The 19,708-nt window shown below is 38.6% G+C and overlaps 1 protein-coding gene across 2 annotated transcripts; it reads right to left on the reverse strand.

Moving 5' to 3' along the window:
* Positions 1–170: 170 nt before the first annotated feature.
* On the reverse strand, positions 171–19,631 carry LINS1 (lines homolog 1). Of its 2 annotated transcripts, XM_032391311.1 has the most exons (8): positions 19,520–19,631; positions 12,240–12,373; positions 8,206–8,706; positions 7,986–8,075; positions 6,983–7,124; positions 5,095–5,685; positions 3,739–3,910; positions 171–1,839 (listed from the first exon to the last, which is right to left on the reverse strand). In XM_032391311.1, exons 3-8 carry the CDS (start codon positions 8,626–8,628, stop codon positions 957–959), a joined length of 2,301 nt encoding a protein of 766 aa, XP_032247202.1. In that variant the 5' UTR covers positions 8,629–8,706; positions 12,240–12,373; positions 19,520–19,631; the 3' UTR covers positions 171–956. The 2 variants fall into 2 exon arrangements, with proteins under 2 accessions (XP_032247202.1, XP_032247201.1); XM_032391310.1 differs by lacking the exon at positions 12,240–12,373.
* Between the last annotated feature and the right edge of the window lie 77 nt (positions 19,632–19,708).

Raw genomic sequence — 19,708 nt, forward strand, 5'->3', positions numbered from 1 at the left:
AACTCATGACCCTGAGATCAAGACCTGAGCTGAGATCAAGAGTCAGACACTTAACTGACTGAGCCACCCAGGCGCCCCTCACAACAATTTTAAATAGGAAAACTATCTACTGATTAAAAATTTGCTTTAAAGAATAGACTCATGTTCACAGAATAGACCATACACTTACAAATACAGAGAGCTCATCTCCTCTCTTAAAAAAAACCTGCTAAGATTTTAAGTTTTTTACACATCCCATTACAAGTAAATACCTGAGGGAAATAATAAGTATACTGGGTTAAATAGTGTCCCTCCCCAAATTCACATCTACCCAGAACCCGTGAATGTGACTTTATTTGGAGGTAGGGTCTTTGCCGATGTAATCAAGCTGGGATGAGGTCACACTGGATGAGTGGATGCTAATCCAGGGCTGGTACCTACAGGAGGGAAACTGGATACAGACACACAGGGAAAACCTCACGTGACAACAGAGGAAGAGACTGGACTGACACAGCTCCAAGTTACAGAACACCAAGGAGTGCCAGCAATCACCAGAAGACAGGAAGAGGCGGGGAAGGATTCTTCCCTAGCGCCTTGAGAGAAAGCATGGCCCAGCTGAAACTTTGATTACGGACTTTTAGTCTCCAGAACTACAAGAGAATATATTTCCATTGTTTTAAGCCACCGAGTTTGTGGTAATTTGTTAACAGCAGCCCTAGCAAACTAATAGAATATCCATCTCAAATTTGTGTTAGGTCTGAACCACTGTAAATTTCAAGTGACATAAAACCGTTGTCAGGTGACTTGTCATTTGAGGTATCTCTGTCAGTCGCTAGGCTACTCTGAAAAGGGCAAAAAGACAGACTTGATTTAGAAAATGCTTTTGAGGGTATTTATTTATTTATTTTTACGATTATCTCATTAAGGCACAATTTATAGCAGGGAAAAACAGTTCCTGGAAATAAAATGCTACTGTTTTACAAAGCGTTCACACTCTCGTTATATATTGCCTCAATATGTTTTAACAACTTCAAAAGTGCCGTGGCATTATACGGGAAAAGATTTTTCTTCTGCAAACGGTAAATGGCACCTTGTAGCTCTTCAAAGCACTTCAGTGTTGTGTAAGATATTCCCACTTCGGAGACGTTATTTGGGACTCTATCACAATCAACAGAGAAGGGACTATTAGACTGTTTTGGAACCAGAGGCCTTGACTGAGGCTCTAGGCGAAGTTGCTTTTTATCCGTACCTGTTCCAACTGGGTCCTGAGATTTCTTCATTGCTTCTTGGTGTAAAGATGTTTGTTTACTGTTTGCTGAGTGCTGGTCTGTGCCTTCTGCTTCAGAATCATCAGAGCTGTCATAATCTACCAGACTTTGAGAAGCTTGTAGGGGAGGCAGACTATCAGCCTGGAGCGTGGCATGGGTCTCCTTGGATATCACAAGATGGCTCAGAGATCCAGAAGAAACATTAGAAGCCCAGGAGATTGAAGCATGAGCACTTCTGGGACTACCAGGAGCAGCCGAAGGGCTAAGTTCTGTTTGGTTGCTACTTCCGTCTTGGACAAGTGAGGAGCTACAACCACAAATATTTATGCTATCTTTAGATTCGGTTACGTCAAAATACTTGCAAATCGTGAAAAAATGAGCCCAGTCTTTTTGCAGTAATTTTAAATATCTAACAAAATATTCAAGGAAACAGGTTTCCGATGAAATCAAAAAGTCAAGAAGAACTGAAGAATCAAATCCTATGTTTTTCAATAAGAATAAGAAAATACAGTGTGGATTATAGCCATACTCATGTGTGTGATGGTTCCACATTTCTTTTTCTTGGGTCGAGCTTTCAGTAGCTTTACATTGTCTGAAAATCAAGGTAACAGAGGCCCCAGATTAATGACTTTTTACAAAAATAACAGTTTTTTTTCAAAAATAACAGTTTTAACAGATATAATTCACATACCACAAATTCACCTAGCAGATTATTTTATATGCATTATTTTAAGAGAAAAAAATTCAAAACAATCTCTTCCTCTACAAACTCCATATAAATCTAATTCAATAAATAAAATCCACAGATTTCAGTAGTTCTAGTTATTGTCTGCCGAACAAGTCCTCTATCCTCCTGTCTTTTGACATCAGAGTTCCCTCATTCCTACAGGTAACTGATTACATGGGGTAAGATGGGGCTGGAGACTGGCCTCCTTCCTTTCCTTCCACGTTCTCCTCTAGGGGTGGGCACGTGACCTAGACTGACCAGTCAGAGCGCCTCATGCTCCTGGCTACAATGACTGCTTCCAACATGAATCTGTGACCCCAGCGGGCCAATCAGAACCCCCACCCCGGGACTCTTGCTGGAGATATTAAAGATGATACTGTAAGGCTGCTGTAAGCCAGGCACTGCTGGAAGCCCCGCCTGAGAATGAATTCAGAGTTGCAAGATACAGGAAAAGAGCAATGATCAACAATATGATTGAATCCCTGTATATACAGTGTATATTCAGTGATCTCTGATGCCAACAAGCCCCTTGGAAGGAATTTCTAACTGTGAGCTAATAAATGCCTTGTTTGTTTTTTTTTTCTTTTTTTCTTTTTGCTTAGACTAGTCTGTGTTGGTTTCTATCCTTTACAACCAATCTTAACTAAAAAAGTTACATTAAAAAAAAAATACAAATGGCATGAGCACATGCCTCTCTGGACATACTGAAGTGAAGAATGTTAGAGATTTAATTCAGAGGCTTCCTCTTCCCTGAGCAGTAAGGAGTCAGCTCTGAGTACAACTAAGATCTATTCTAATCGGCTAACAGGCATGCGCGTTTTCAGACTGAATTTGTATCTCACCGTTTGGGAGCCTAATTCAAATCACATGCAGGCATTTTGTGTTCTTGATTAGAACCTTTTGAAAATTGGCCGCAAACACTTAAGAGTCTGAAAGCAGCCACTGCACAGGGCCATAACACAAGTACGACCTGGCAGCACCGCACTGAGCCGTCGGGCATTAGTAAGAAAGCCCTTCCTCTGATGCCAAGAAAGAAATGGAAATCAAGCAAATACTTGAGGGTTTAATAAAGCCGAGCAGAAACAGTGTAAAAGGTCATCAGTTACGAGCTTCATAACCATTTACAGATATTTGCCACAGGATGATATGACCCCATGTACAGCCGCTTTAATAAAGCAGGAACAGGCTCAGCACGCCATGTCATCAGTAACACAGCTTCATGACCAACCTCAGAGACCTGCCTCCAGTTGCTATCAGCCCCCATGCAACCGTATAATAAAATGAAAATACTGAGCTGCTGCTTTGGTTACTTACAACGCTGAGGTTACCTTTAAAAAGGCAAAAATCACCACACTGAAGCTCATGGTAGAAAAGTTAAGTCTTGGGGGTGAAAAGCATTTTAGAACATCGATTAAATGAAGGTTCGGACAATGGTACAAGCTTACTCCTGCTCACGCAGGTAAGGATGAAGCTAAACCAGAACCTGTGCTTTCTAGCACCCCCGCCCCCCCGGTCTAGTTCTACTCCCCCAAATCTGCCTACCCAGCCAAGTTTTCATAATGAGAACTCAAATGTAATCTCATTTTCATGTAGGGCAGGGTTAAAGCAAGGAATTGGAACTTACAAGGAAACCACAAGATTGTTAGGGATTTTTTTTTTTTTCCCCTTAATGATGGAAAGTAAACAGTATGTCCAGCACATTATTAAAAATGTTTTCTGCTTTTCTGGCACATAGTTAGTAAAATTACTTTAAAATATACTAGCCTGGTCAACTTTAGGTAGATGCCCAGTGACGCTTTGGCAGCCTCCAGCATGTCATCGTCTTGTTCTATGAAGACCTTGGAGATCCACTCACATGGATTGTGTGACTGAAGGGAGGGCTGAAGGTGAGGCTTTAAGAAGGTCAGTAACTCACACATGAAACTCTGTAAATCAACTTCAACAAATGCAAATTTCAAAGAGCGGGCAACTGCTTATGAATACATTAACATCGTATTATAATTTTATATATAGGCATCTCAAGTACTCCAACATGGATTATCATAATTCACACTTTCAAAAAGCCTATGAGTTAGGGATTATCTCTACTTTGCAAATTAGGAAACTGAATGTCAGAGGATACAATTAAAATGTATACTCTTGAGTGAGTGAATATCATCTATTCACTGCAAGTACCAGATAACTATTTTGGAGAAACTAGAGTTACATGAATTCTTGCTAAAAGTATATAAATAAATGAATAAGTAGTAGACAAAAGACATCACTTCACTGGATGCCACAGCTGTTTGTTACTAGAAGCAACAGTGTGGCCAAGCAAAATCATTTTGCCTTTAAAATAACAGGAAAGTTTTTTTTGTTTAAGTATTAAAAGAAAGCACTACTATTAAGCATAAAAACCAAAAAAGGTTTTGGGGAGTTTTAACTGTAATTTAAAACTCTGAATTATAGAACATATGCCACCTAGTGTTTTAAATTATAACCGCACAGAATGATATCTAGTGTGTGGTAATTACAAGGTAAATGACATTCAAAACAATTCAGGAAAGTAGCTGCTTACAGTTCAAACCTTTCACTAAAACTATATGCCGCTTGTTTAGGGAAGTCTACTATTCCTTTTTAGCAGATGAAATGGAGGACATGTCTTCCCCAAAACCTAAATTGAATATCCTACTTTAAACAGTTGTCTTTGGACTGAGTTAAGATCCTGGACATTATATGCAACAATTTCTTAATCAATGTAACTTCTCACGTTAGTTTTAATTCACTTTCTAGTTATTGATAATCTACGTTACCCAATTTTATGAAGGAAAATATGAATGAAACACTACAAATATTTGAACTGACTTATATCACTTGCTTTGAGGTGCTCAATAGCACCTCTTTGTTTTTAACCTTAGTCATTAATTATGCCATACAAATTCAGTTTAGCCCACAAAATGTTGACATGTTTCTTGTGTAATTCTAATTTTTCTTTTTTAAAAGAAAATGTAATAAATTATAATTATAACATGTAGATTTAATTAGTGGAGTTACAGTCCTGAGATTTGAAAATTATGAATTACTTTGTATCAGTAAACAATTACTCATTACTTTGCACACAAAAGGAGTTCAGAGAATTACCTTTCATTTCATCTGCTGAAGCACAACTTTGAAACTTGATTTCTACGGATTTAATGATAAGTAGGCTTGCTGCTCTGAGAATAACATGATCTGGACCAGGGACACGCTCACATGTAGGCTGAATTTCATCTCCACCAAAGCAGGGAAGTTTTCCATGGACAGACAACGTCCTCAATAAGCCCAAATCCACAGCTCGCAAAACAGCATCAGCTAAAGCCAACATATCTACATCTAAATGCCGATCTGGTGGCATTAGGACAGGGCTAGAACCCCGACAAAGGTCTTCGCCCACTTTCCAGAGAAGGCACTTTTTGATGAATATGATGAACTTCCTTTTGACAAAAGCCTGAACAGGCCAGGTAATAACATCTAGCACACAAGAAGGTTTCAAAAATAAAATCCTCTGGCAAGTGAAATGTAGCTTCAGATGGATTCTGGAAGCTATAAGAAGTTCAAGTAATTCCAGGAAACATATCAAGCTGTTTATTATTTTAGAGGTATCTTGGCAGCTTTCAAAATGCTGAGAAAATAACGAATTGTAAAAAACTTCAAAAATAGTGTCAAAAGGAGTCAAGAACTGCTTTAAAATTTCTGCAATGATAAAAACAGTAATTATAAACAAGAGGAAAAGTGAAGGCTTCTTAAAACACAATTTACAATTCAATTTTTATAAATATTATCACTTTACAAGATGAAAAAATGGATGTGGATTGTTTAATGTGAACAAATGAAGATACACAAAATAACAGCTAATATATAATACACACACACACACACACACACACACACACACACACACACAATAGAGTATTACTCAGTCATGAAAAAGAATGAAATCTTGCCATTTGCAATGACATGGATGGAGCTCGAGTATGTTATGCTAAGTGAAATAAGTCAGTCAGAGAAAGACAAATACCATATGATTTCACTCATATGTGGAATTTAAGAAACAAAACAGATGAACATGGAGGGAAAAAAAAAAAGAGGCAAACCAGAAAACAGACTCTTTTTTTTTTTTTAAAGATCTTATTTATTTATTTGGCAGAGAGAGAGAGAGATAGATAGAGAGAGCACAAGTAGGCAGAGCGACAGGCAGAGGGAGAGGAAGAGGCAAGCTCCCAGCTGAGCAGAGAGCCAGACATGGGACCTGATCCCAGGACCCTGGGATCATGACCCAAGACGAAGGCAGACACTTAACTGACTCAGCCACCCAGGTGCCCCCAGAAAACAGACTCTTAACTACAGAGAACAAACTGATGGTTGCTGGAGGGGAGGTGGGCAGGGAGGATGGGTTAAATGGGTGATGGAGATTAAGGAGGACACTTGTGATGAGGACGGGGTGTTATTTGTAAGTGATCAATCACTAAATTCTACTCCTGAAATCAATATTACACTATATTTTAACTAGAATTTAAATAAAAACTTGAAACAAGCAGAAGAAAAACAGCTAATAACCACAGTTAATTATCCATTTTACAAATATCAAAAGGGACATATAATAGCTTTAATTTTTGCCTAATAATTATAGTCTTCAGTCAAAAAATTTGGAGTGAGATTCTTTCGTTTTTCATACTTCAGGACAGATCAGATGCTATAAAGTAAGTTTTAATCTTCATTATAAACATAATGTTCCGGGGTGCCTGGGTGGCTCAGTCGTTAAGTGTCTGCCTTCGGCTCAGATCATGATCCCAGGGTCCTGGGATCGAGCCCCGCATCGGGCTCCCTGCTCACCGGAAAGCCTGCTTCTCCCTCTCCCACCTGCCCCTGCTTGTGTTCCCTCTCTCGCTGTGTCTCTCTCTGTCAAATAAATAAATAAAATCTTAAAAAAAGAAACATAATGTTCCTTGGGAGCAAAAGAATGACATTTATGGGGAACCATAATTTGTACCTGTTTTTTGTGAACATGTATCTTTAATGATTTCTTTTATTATAACAGTAAGGGTCCAGAGGCAGTATACTGCTTTCTCATTTTCAGGGTATTCAGAAAGATTTTTTTGGCAAAAAGCAATCCAGGAATTACTAAATGTTATCTACAAGTGAGAAAACAAAAAGTAGCAAGTTATAATAGAAAATTTTCTTTACAATTGCAAATTACCTATTATATACAATACAACTCTATATAACATTGTTTACTCCCTTGCAAAAAAAAAAAAAGTCTAGTATTTGGTAAAACAAGAAAGACACAAATATCCTAATATTCTTTAAGTAAAAAAATTCAATATGCCATAGAAATAAAGGCTCAACAGGGAACATGAAAATATTAGCAGTCATTATTTCTAGGTGGTGGAATGATGTGTGATTTTTATTTTGTTCTTTATACTTTCTCTCATTTCCCAAATTTTCCACTACTAATGCCATCTTTTTGTATTTAGAAAAAAATGTTACTTTGAGAAAGGAATAAGTAATTATAGCTTAAATCAATCGGTAGATGCTTACGTTTATTAACTAATGCAGAGATAAGAGAAAAATCTGATGCTCAATCTGTTTGTATTTTTTTCATCACGCTGAGCACCATTCTTAGAATTTATTTATACTGAACCTGTAAAAATGGTCTTGGTCTCCAGCAGAGGCTCCTAAATCTTTTTTTGGAGAAAGGGAAGCAGGCCTACCTGCTCCTTTGAGAAACTGAAGTCAAGTTATCGACTGACTTGAAACCCATCCTTCAGGTGAAGAATCTGATTTATAATGACTTAGGACATATTTAAGACTCTAATCTTTGATACAAGTCACTATTATATTACTACTCCATTCTTACACTTTTATGGATTTATACGTTATTAAAAGAGCAAACATTTTATTGATACAAACATTTGAAGGGTAAAATCGAATGCCAAAGAACAATTTTAAAGAAACTATGAAAGAAAATAGCATAACTTGATTACTTATCTTACCTTTTCTCTCAATTGGAAATACAGAAGTAGTGCAAGGCACTTTGCAGCCATGTGAGATAACAATTTGTCCGAGTTTTGGAACACACAGGTCTACGGGAAAGCAAATAAATTTACCCACTATTACTGAATGTTTTTAAAACTTTTGTTTTAAAAACCTAGATCTAAAGAAAAACCCCCAAAACAACAACAACAAAAAACCCACAGAAAACAAATGGCTTACTAATTTAGAATCGATGTCAGATGATTTTAAAAGAACTTTAATTATATCTCTGTATTTCTCCTTCGCACAGAAGTCAGTTTCAACAGACAATATCCTGTTTATCATCACTTTGATTACTGTTAACTGAAGGAGCATTACTTCCCGGGCGCTGCGTATCGGCGAGTGTTTCTTCAAACACATAGGTACTGCAGAAATGGTAGCCAAATTGGCAGAGGATGGCTGATGCTTGTCCTGGACTCCATGGGGGTTTGGGCATTCTGAAGAGGCGGCTGTAGAGCAATCTTGATCCAAAGATGCTGGGCTGAGATAAAAGATGTAATCGTGGTTCTCATTTTCAAGTGTGGCTCCCAGAAGTACCTTCTTGTATAATTGTTCTAAAACGTCAAAGAAAGCTTTCATTGGGACCGCCAAAATATATCTCATGAGAAAGCTGACAACTCCAAACTGTAAATATTAATCTCAGAAATGCAACAAATCTGTAAGATGTTTCTTCGGTAAAACCTAAAACAGGAACAGTAATTTTAAAATTAGCATCATATACACCATATTACAGGGGAAAGGCATTTATTTTCACTTAATCATTTAGCCTCTCAAGTTAAATAAAGGTAATACTGATTGCTTAATTTCTAAAATGGAAAACTGGTAATAAGAACATTATCTTAAGACTAAAAATGAAATGGATGTTTTCCATACAGATTTAAGACCATAAATTTATTTTTAATTTTATCAGAGCAGAAACTTTACCTTTCCTCTAACATTTTTCAATGGGCCATGAGGGCCTCTCAATCTTGGCACTACTGATATTAGGGGCTGGATAATTTTGTTGTGGGGGAGCTGGCCTGTGCATTGTGGGAAGTTTAGCAGCATTCCTGGCCTCTGCCCACTAGATGCCAGGAATACCTCCCTTGGCGGGGGTGGGGGGCATAACCATGCAGGCTGACACCCACAGGGCCACCTCCAATTAATTAACCTTCACCTTCAACTTACAGATGAAAACCTAGTTAGATGGCTGTGTGGTCAAACTACTCTGCTTATTGATGATTAATTCACAACTTAAAATTGAATAATAGGAAGATCCTTGGCCAGCACTTTCAACATTAAATAAAAAATGAAAAACGCCAAGAAAAAGACAAAATGTTAAGCGAAAATAATCCAAACGTGAGCACACTGTCCTTGTAGCTGGATACAACTTTAGACACGCCCGCTGTCCCGGACGGACTCTGACGTGATAGAGACCAGCAAGAGTGAGGAGAAGGGAAAGGACGCTTACGGTCAGACGTGGCTTATAAAGTAAGGAATATGGACAATCACTGATAGATGAGTATTAGAGGAAATATTATAGGTAATACAAGTATTAATGTAGTTACTATAGAGCAAGCGTGGCTGGGAGAAATTTAAGACTTTGGCAGAAGCTAGAGATTACTGAATATCCTTCCATTGAAATGCTGAGCCTCTGGGAATTATATGATCCTTTGGGGCTCAGGCCTTTCATTGCCTTTGAGCTATTTCACACCTTTGTAAATTTGTTGATTGCTGATGGCAATGCAAATAATTCTTGTCTATAGACATGCAAATAACTGTCTGGTGGAGGGTCAACCCTCTCTCAGTGGGAAAAGCCAGGTTTGCTTCTATTTGTAAACTCAGTTCAACATTCCTTTACTCCATATAAATTCATGGTTCTTTAACTTTCCTTTAAAACGGCTGTGACATCTGCCTAGTTCTTTCATTAGTTAATGAGTTAAATAAAATTGCTGATACAAGTTCATTTTGTATGGGTCATGACTTTGTCCCTTTCCAATTTATCCTTTAATAAAGTCCAAGGACTTTCCCCATCTACTCCGGCCCATTTATAAATGCCCAGTCCATCTTTTAACCTTGGTCCTCACTGGAGGAATCCTAGGAGGGCTGTCACTTACATTGGGTCTCACTTCTACAGTATGGCCCACTGACCTGCCCCTGGTCTTTATTTTTCCCCTCCCTCTCTTCCCCCTTGCTTAGCTTCTAAGGAATTTCAATTCCTGATCACCCCCACAGGACAAAACTGCCTTGTTTTTGTCCTATAGTGTAAAAATAAGTTTTAAGAAACCTATAGATTGTAACTTAAAGTTAAGAATGAAACTTTCTCTGGTAAAGTTTCTCTGAATCCTCTTTTGAAACTGTGAACATCCCACGTGATTTGGAAACATAACTAATTATCGGGAATCTTGTTCCATCTGATAGTGTTCAATGTTATCTGTTACCTGAACACTGTGCTCCCAGAAAGCAAGAATGATTAATGTTCCAAGAAACGGCTCACCATATTCCTAGCTAGGCCTCACCTCTACGCTTCCACATTGACTCCCCTTGTTTCACAAACCCCCACATTTCCTCCTTCTTCTTTGAGACATGTCCCATTAATGAACATTCTACCTGCTGCAATAGCCTGAATAAAATCATCTTAATTGTCTGGTGAATTTTATCTGCCACAAACAGAAACTAGCTTTCATATTCTACTTCAGGGTCCACTTCCACTGTCTTTATTTCACTTTATATTTTGGTTATAACAGTAACATTTCTTCCCAATAAAACTATTGACATCTTTTATTGAAGTTGACATAAACTATTACGTTTTTATATGTCAAATATTCTGTGACAATAGACTATTTTAGGTTTTAACTAATATCACATGTACAAGCCTATTATAATTTTTAGCTGCAAATGGAATTCTTTTTATTTCAATGCCATGGCAGTAACAATACTTCCATTAAGGAGCAGCTGGGTGGCTCAGTCAGTTAGGCGTCTGACTCCTGGTATTTGCTCAGGTCATGACCTCAGGGTTGTGGGATCAAGCCCCACACAGGGCTCCATGCTTAGCATGGAGTTTGCTTGGGATTCTCTCCCTCTGTCCCTCCCCCTGTGCTCCCTGTCAAATCAATCAATCAATCAATCTTAAAAAAAAAAACACAACACTTTCAATAATATTTCTATAAATCTTAAGTCCTTCAATTTTACCATGAATGAGAATAAGATTGTGGGTATTCAACAATTTCGACCTACAAAAAGGGCCATTTCAAATGATTCAAACATTTCAGCATGCAAGACTAAAGTGAATACCAGTAAATAAATAGATACATAGACAAGCAAGTAAGTAAGCAAGCATTACAGGGGGAAAATGGGTCATTTTCTTTCATCGTAGGACCCAGGTTCTTTGATAAGAGTGGTTGTGAGTAATCAGATTGAAAAGCATCAGCTGGGGCCCACAGATGCCAGGCAGGTGTAGGGTGCCAAGGACAGGCTGCCCCAAAATGTGTCACTCTGGCACATCGATTATTTTAAACAAAAGTTACTTCAGAGACAGCCTGTGCAGGAAGGACACTCAGACCCTCCTCTGTCCCCCTGAAAACAGGAAATAAATCTCCCATGCAAGAGGTATCCTCCCAGTATCAGGAGGTAGAGACAACCTGATCTCCACAGATAGGAAATTTAGAGCCAGGAAAGCTGTATAAACAACCTTTTTTACTTTTTACTGATTTACTAGCACAATCCAAATTCTCTTAAGAATTCCTTACTAATTAAAGTGCCCAAAGTTAAGTTTTCTCTGTCCTGTCAATTCCTCACAGATTTATTGTCTGTCTAAAGAGCATAAAAACTGCCTGTCTTGGTCATTTCTTTAGGTGTCAATTGTCATTACTGGGCCTCTTGCGCACGTAATAAAACTGTTTTTTTTTTTCCTGTTAATCTGTCTCATATAGATTTAAGTCTTAGTCTAGCTGGAAGACCTTGAAAGGTAGAGGGAGAATTTTTCCCTCCCTTCACAGGTACCAAATAGGTACCAGATAGGTGCTAGGCTGGTTCTACTATGACTAAGCATCAATCTCTCCTCATTACAGTATCTTTTAAAATATTGATTTTGGCCAAAGAAATCTACATTGAAACAAATGTCTGTGGGTAGCCTATTGAGAACTGTAGCTTTTTTTTTTTTTTTAAAGGAATTAAAGTATTAAAGGAAAAGACAAATCCTGAAGAAATGAACTAGGGTATTTGACCAACCACACCTTTTTTTCCTGAAGTGTCTGTTACAAGGGTAGTAGATCTCAAGCTCTTTTCCATGCTGGTCTGGAGGAAGGTGTACCTCTCAGACAAGTTTTTAAACCAGCTATACTGGATATATGGGAGAGATCTGTCTAGCCTGAAAAGGAAACAAATATTAGGAAAGGTCTAACTAGGATAAGAAATGGGTAGCGTTTTCAAAGAGATTTTTTCAGAAAATACCTCTTGGCAGAGGAGAATGTTTACTAGGTGGCCAAAAGGGGTACCCAGTACAACATAAAATTTACCTCAAGTCTCTCTTTTACTGTTTAAGTACTATAAATGATTTGAATTGTGTATTCTTTTCCTAATAGAAGCATACAACGTGTCTTAATATAAAAGTAATATATTCCCACTCATCTTCACACAAAGTCGATGCTTCAGGAATAAGAATTGCTAAAGTTTAGGGGCACCTGGGTGGCTCAGATGCTTAAGTGTGTGCCTTAGGCTCAGGTCATGATCTCGGGGTACTGGGATCGAGCCCCTCCTCAGGCTCTCTGCTCAGCAGGGAGTCCGCTTCGCCCTCTGCCCCTCCCCCAACTCGCGTGTGCACACACACAGGCGAGCGCGCGCTCTCTCTCAAATAAATAAAATCTAAAAAAGAAAAAGAAAAAAGAACTGCTAAAATTTCTTGAGTGCCTACTATGTACCAGACACCGTTCTAAGTGAGTAATAGCTTCACAACAACTTTATGAAGTGGATAATTATCATAACTATTTTACAAATAAGGAAATTAAGGCAAGGAGACATTAAGTTAGAGGTAGTTAAGTGGCAGAGCCAGGATCTGAACCCACAAAGTCTAATATCAAAGCTTGTGGTCCTCCTCAAATTTCCTCTGATCCTCTAAGTCTCAGGAAAACGGATGAATAGAGGACTTCTAACAAGCTTCCTAAGTGAAAGTAGTAACTCAACACAGTCTAATTTTTAACAGTTTCTAGATTTTCTCCCATAGTACTGTAAATCAGAATACCCACCCTTAGAATAATTTTCACATGCTGCACAACATCTAAACTCAAGGCAATTACTATACAACTTCCCAATGTAAACCAAATCAATTTTTTCAAAAGACACTCAGCAACCAAAGGTTAAAACATTAATCAGGCCATCCTATTTGATTGAATTTTTATATTAAATTACTTTTAGAAGCTACATCAAACCCTGGATGAAAAGCCAAACTATCCACAGATCATATTTTGATTATCAGCCCACCAACAGTTTAAAGGCATGACTAAGACCTTGGTTTTACTTCACTTAAAATAATTTCAACCTTTTATAAAAATTAACTCAAAATGCATCATGGGCTTAAAACTTAAAATAAGATTTTAGGAAAAAAGAAAAAAGCAGGAGAAAAATCTTTAGGATTCAAGGCTAGGCAAAAAGTTCTTAAACTTGGCCCCCAAAGCAGTGTCTAAAAAGTAAAAATTGATAAACCAGAGCTCAACAAAATTAAAAACTTTTGCTCTGTGAAGGACCCTATAAAGAGCATGAAAAGACAAGTTATAGACTGAGAGAAGATATTTGTTAATCACATAATCAAAAGGTTAGTATCTACAATATATAAAGGATTCTCAAAACTCAGTATTTCAAAAATAGCAATAATTAGAAAATGGGCAAGAGACATGAACAGACCTTTCTCTGAAGAGGATAATACAGATGGCAAAAAAGTGCACAAAAAAGATGTTCAATCACATTAGCCACTGGGGAAATGTAAATTAAAGTCACAGTAAATACTACTATCACTATAACGGAAAAAAAAATTAGTGGCACCAAATTCTGGAGAGGATATGGAGAACCAGACTACTCTTACATTGCTGGTGAGATTATAAAATGGTATAGTCACTCTGGAAAACAGTCTGGTAGTTTCTTTAAAAAACTAAACATACTCTTAACCATATGTTCCAGCAATTGCACTCCTTGGTATTTACTCAAAGGAGCTGAAAACTTATGTCAACATAAAAACCTGCACACAGATATACAGAGCAGCTTTATTCACAGTTTCCAAAATTTGGAAGCAGTGAAGATGTCCTTCAGTGGATGATAAACTGTGGTATATTCAGACAATGGAATATTTATTCAGTGCTAAAAAGGAAGAGCTATTGAGCCATGAAAAGACATGAAGGAACCTTAAATGCATAGTACTAAGTAAAAAAAGCCAATCTGAAAAGGCTATATACTGTATGATTCCAACTATATGAGGTTCTGATAAAGGTAAAACGATAGAGACAGTAAAAAAGATCAGTGGTTGCTAGAAAGGGATGAACAGATGAAGCACAGATTTTTAGGGCAGTGAAAAGACTGTATGATCCTATAATGGTGGATATGTATCATTGTATGTTTGTCCAAACTCAGAGAATGTGCACCACCAAGAGTGAACCCTAGCATGAACTATGGACTTTGGGTGATAATAGTAAGTTCATCAATTGTAACAAATGTTACCACTCTGGTGGGGGGATGTTGATAACGCAGGGGAGGGCTATGCATGTGCCAGGGGCAGGAAATATACAGGAAATTTCTGTACTTTCTGATCAATTTTACAATAACCTAAAACTGCTCTAAAAAAATAAAATCTTTAAAGCAAAATAAGAAACTAAATATGCAACTACCGTATGACCTAGTAATTACATACCTGGGCAGTTATTCCAGTAAAATGAAGACTTACAGTCACACAAAAACCTGCATATGAGAGTTCACGGCAGGTTCATTCATAATAGCAAAAAACGAGATAACCCAGATGTCCTTCAATGCATGAATGGTATACTACACAGCAATACGGAAAGAACTATTGATGCATGCAATAATTTGGATAGTTCTTACGGGATTATGCTAAGAGAAAAAAGCCAGTCTCAGAAGGTTGCATGTTGTGTGGTTCCATTCTTGAAATGACAAAATTAGAGAGATGGAGAAGAGATTAGTGGTTGCCAGAGGTTAGGGAGCCCCCTCCCGCCCCCGCCACTTGGTGGGTAGGGTTATAAGGCCAATACAAGGGATCCTTGTGATCATGGAACTAGTGAAGGCAACACTAACCTACATATGTGATAAAAATTGCATAGAACTAAATATACACACAGATAAATGAACAGAAGTAAAAACAGGAAATCTGAACAGGATCAGTGGATTATATTAATCCTGGTTGTGATATTGTACAATAGTTGTGAAAGATGCTCCATTGGAGAAAACGAGTTAAAGGGTACACAAGATCTCTCTGTATTATTTCTTACAACTACATGTGAATCTACAATTTCTCAAAATTAACAGTTCAATTAAAAAATATAATAATTTCAGGGGCGCCTGGGTGGCTCAGTCGATTAAGCATCTGACTCTTGATTTCAGCTCTGGTCATGATCTCAGGGTTGTGAGATCAGGGTCGTGAGATCATCAGGTTGTGATCAAGCCACGGCGGGCTCCATGCTCAGCAAGGAGTCTGCTTGTCCCTCTCCCTCTGTTCCTCCCCCTGCTTGCACTCTTTCTCTAAAATAAAAAAATAAAATCTTTTAAAAAATATACAATAATTGCAGCTATAGATGTCAGCCTTCTGATCCCAAGTGTTAATATGCATAGGATTTCACTAACATCAACTAAATATACATGTAAATGTACTGGGACTTTGATTTTAAAAATCCCTAGACGGAAAACTGAGCAGAATGGTATTCTAAAAATGTTAAAAAATATTTTCTTAAAAAATATTCTTAAGTAATAACTAGGTAGAAATTTTAAGTGCATGATCTATTCATTAGAAGGCATTCTACCATCACCCAATTTCAAAATTATTAAAAAACAAATTGCTAGTAATTTAATCCTCCTTTGTATGCAGATAACAACAATAAAAAAGATGCCACTATCTCTTTTACGAGATTTTCTTTAGATAACCCATATATTGAATATTCAGCAAAGTAATTACTTCCATGGTCAATGTTACAATGAAAAAATGCTTTTCTTTATATGAAAATCTACTACAGTTTGCCAATCGGCTAGGAAACTCAAAATTGGGCTTTGGCCTAATGCAACAATAGGTTCAAATCTGATCATAGCCCAACTGGTCACTTAATGTATATTGCCCCATTAATGAAGATGCTGTGATTCTAAAGGCAGAAATAAATAATAAATAAATAAACAAGTAAATAAATAAGTAAGTAGAACTATATCCAACTAAAAAGCTTCTGCACAGCTGAATAAATCATCAACAAAATAAAAAGAAAACCTATGGAATAGAAAAAATAATGTTCACAAACCATACATCTGATAAGGGATTAATACCCAAAACATATAAAGAACTCATACAACTCAAAACAAAAAACCACAAATAATCCAAATGAGCACAAGAGCTAAAAAGACCTTTTTCCAAAGAAGATATATAAAAGGCCAACAAGGTACATGAAAAGATGCTCAACAGCACCACTCATTAGGAAGATGCAAATTAAAACTACAATGAGATATCACCTCATACCTGTTAAGAGTCACCATCATCAAAAAGAGACAACAAATGCTGGAAAGATGTGGAGAAAAGGGAATCCTTGTGCACTGCTGGTGGCAATGTAAATTCATGCAGCCACTATGGAAAGCAATATGGAGGAGCCTTAAAAAATTAATAGAACTACCATATGATACGGCAATTCCACTTCTGAGGATATATCCAAAAGAATCAAAAACGCTAACCTGAAAACACATCTGCACCCCCATGTTCCTAACAGCATTATTTATAATAACCAAGACATGGAAACAACCTAAGTGCATGAAAAAGCTGTGGTATGTACATACGATGGAATATTATTCGGCCATAAAAAATGAGGAAATCATTCCATTTGTAACAACATGGATGGACCTTGAAGGCATTATGCTAAGTTAAATTAGTCAGAAAAAGACAAATACTGTATGATCTCACTTACATGTGGGAATCTAAATAAACAGAAAACAAACCCAAACTCATAGCAAAAGAGATCAAACTTGTGGCTATCAAAGGCAGAGGGTGGGGTGGTGGGGACCTGGGGGAAGGTGGCCAAGAGGTACAGACTTCCAACTATAAGTTAAATAAGTACTAGGGATGTAAGGTACAACACGACTATTGCTGACACAGCTGTAGGATACCCAGGAAAGCTGCTAAGAGAGTAAATCCTAAGAGTTTTCACCACAAGAAAAAAATTTTTTCCCTTTTTCTTCTTTCATTTCTTTTTATTATGTCTGTAGGAGAAGACGGATGTTAGCTGAACCTACTGTGGCAATCATTTCACAATAAATGTAAATCAAACCATCATGCTGTATGCCTTAAACTGATACAGTGATGTGTATCAATTATTTCTCAATAAGGGGGAAAAATGTTGGGATCTTTAAGTGTTCAATCCTCCACATCCTCTCTCTTCTTAGAGCAATTTCATGGACTCTCGGTGTTCAATTACTATCTCCATGTTGTTTTCTTCTACCTCTCAGTTTATGGTGACTGTTAATCTCCTAGGCACCCAGGCTAGAAATCTGGACATCTTTCTGGACCCTTCCTCAGCCCACTTCTCTCCACCCTCACTGGTCTTGCTAAATGGTTGTTTCTTAGCCCACCCTACACCCCCTTTCTTCTGAAAAACCTCTTCACTCTCTTTAGGATAAAGTCCAACCCCCTGGACACAGCTTAGCAAGTCCTTCAAGACCTGCCTCTTGGAATTCCCTCATCAATCTGCCCCACAAACTAAGCTACAGGCTTTCTCTCAAGTCCTCAGAAACTGTGCACTTTAAGGGTTCCCAAGCTTTCTTGGCACATTCTTTCGAAGCCACATTCAACCTTCTCCCTCCCACTCTCAACCTTTAATTTGAAAACCGCAGTCCCAGGGAAGCCTTTTACATATCCAACTCAGGATTAGGGGGCCCTGCCAAGTGCTCCTTCAGCCTATACTACAGTATTTATCTCACTGCATGGTCTATAATTATTTTCTAGTTTGGTTTCCCCACACTTTGACTAGGAGCTTCCCTGGGCAGGACTGAGCTGTTTGCTTATATAGGCCAATAGGCAGCTCACGAGGAAAGCACCAAAACATGTATTCTTGAATGAGTGATAGTGTAAAAGAAAACATCAGAGGGGCAAATTGAAAGTGTTTGCAGTGACCCCCATCTGCCACACAACATCTTAACATATCTCATTACATAAAAGCAATTGATACATTAAATTACTTCCTTTACATAATTGAGTAGGCCATTCCATGTGGACATTGGTGGTAGCCAAATGTCTGGTGTATTGGATGACTCAGTTTAAAATAATGGCAGCGCTTGTTTGGATTACTATAATGGCCTTCCACATTTGCAGTAACCCTGCTCTAGCTAGTATTTTCCATTGAGCAGCCGGCCAGTGATCTTTTCAAAACATAAATACGATACTGTAACTTCTCTACCATGGCTTACAAGGTCCTGCAAAGGTCGGCCACCTGTTCCAACATCCCCAATCTTAATACCAATCATTCTCCCTCTTACTCACTCTGCTTGACTACGCTGGTCTTCTTTCTTGCAGTTTCTGTTAAACAGCAAAGGTTATTCCAGCATCGGAGGCTTTGCACTGTTGATTCTACCTGCTTGCAAAATTCTTCCCTCCTCCTCCCCTCCCCCCATACCCCAGATCTCGCCTTGGTTGGTTCCTCCTCATTCAGATCGCTGCTCAAATGTCACTTCCTCAGAGACCTTTCCTGACTACCTATCTAAAACACCCAACACGTCCTAGTCAAACTCGATCCTCTTATTCCTTGACTTCCTTTATATAACCTAACCCTACGTGATAATTTTATGTCTCCCCTGTTAAAGCGAAAGCTCCACGAGGACAAGTGATTGCAACTACCTTGTTCACTGTTGTCTCCCTAACGGCTAGAACAGTGCCCGGCCAATAAACACTTGCTAAATGAATACATGCACTCAATAAGCTTGTCCATCTCGCGTATTTTCCATTCTCCTTTCCCCTTCATTGTCAGAAATCCGTGAGGGTCGCTGTCCTTGCAGGAAAGCTCTTGAAGCGTCACCGCCATCCCAAAAAGAGTCCCCTTTTCCTCACCGGGAGAGGCAAGCCCAGCCTGGTAGCTAATGGGCCTCAGGGACCGAAAGATGAGCCACGGACCCGGCACCCTCGTCTTAAGAGCGCTGAGGAGGAGCTGCGGCACTTGGCGTCCCCTTCCTCGCTTCCTGGGGACTGCCGCCTCCCCAACCTTAGACCCCTGGACCAGCCTCTCAGTCGGCCGCACACACGCCTTCCCCGCCGCCGACCTCCGCTGCCACTCCTAGTTACCTGCCGGAGATCGGCCTTGGGAGACTCATTCTTCTCACCGCCATTCGAAAGAACAGCAGCACCTTCCGGGCCACCGTAGTTCGCGGTAAGCACACGCCAATCTCTCCTTCCGCATGCGCAGAGATCCCATTCGGCGTACAGTGTCTCTTAGCAACCGCATCGAGTCCCTCCGCCAGGGGCGGAGCATCG

The sequence above is a fragment of the Phoca vitulina genome, unplaced genomic scaffold (genome assembly GCF_004348235.1).
Source record: "Phoca vitulina isolate PV1807 unplaced genomic scaffold, GSC_HSeal_1.0 scaffold61, whole genome shotgun sequence".
Taxonomy (NCBI): domain Eukaryota; kingdom Metazoa; phylum Chordata; class Mammalia; order Carnivora; family Phocidae; genus Phoca; species Phoca vitulina.

Coding starts and splice junctions, on each gene's coding strand:
- LINS1 (XM_032391310.1), bottom strand. CDS start 8,628: ATGAGATATATTTTGGCGGTCCCAATGAAAGCTTTCTTTGACGTTTTA. Junction 3,911..5,094: donor TTCAGCAGATGAAATGAAAG/GTAATTCTCTGA, acceptor CATTTGTTGAAG/TTGATTTACAGAGTTTCATG. Junction 1,840..3,738: donor ATCTACCTAAAGTTGACCAG/GCTAGTATATTT, acceptor CTTGATTTTCAG/ACAATGTAAAGCTACTGAAA.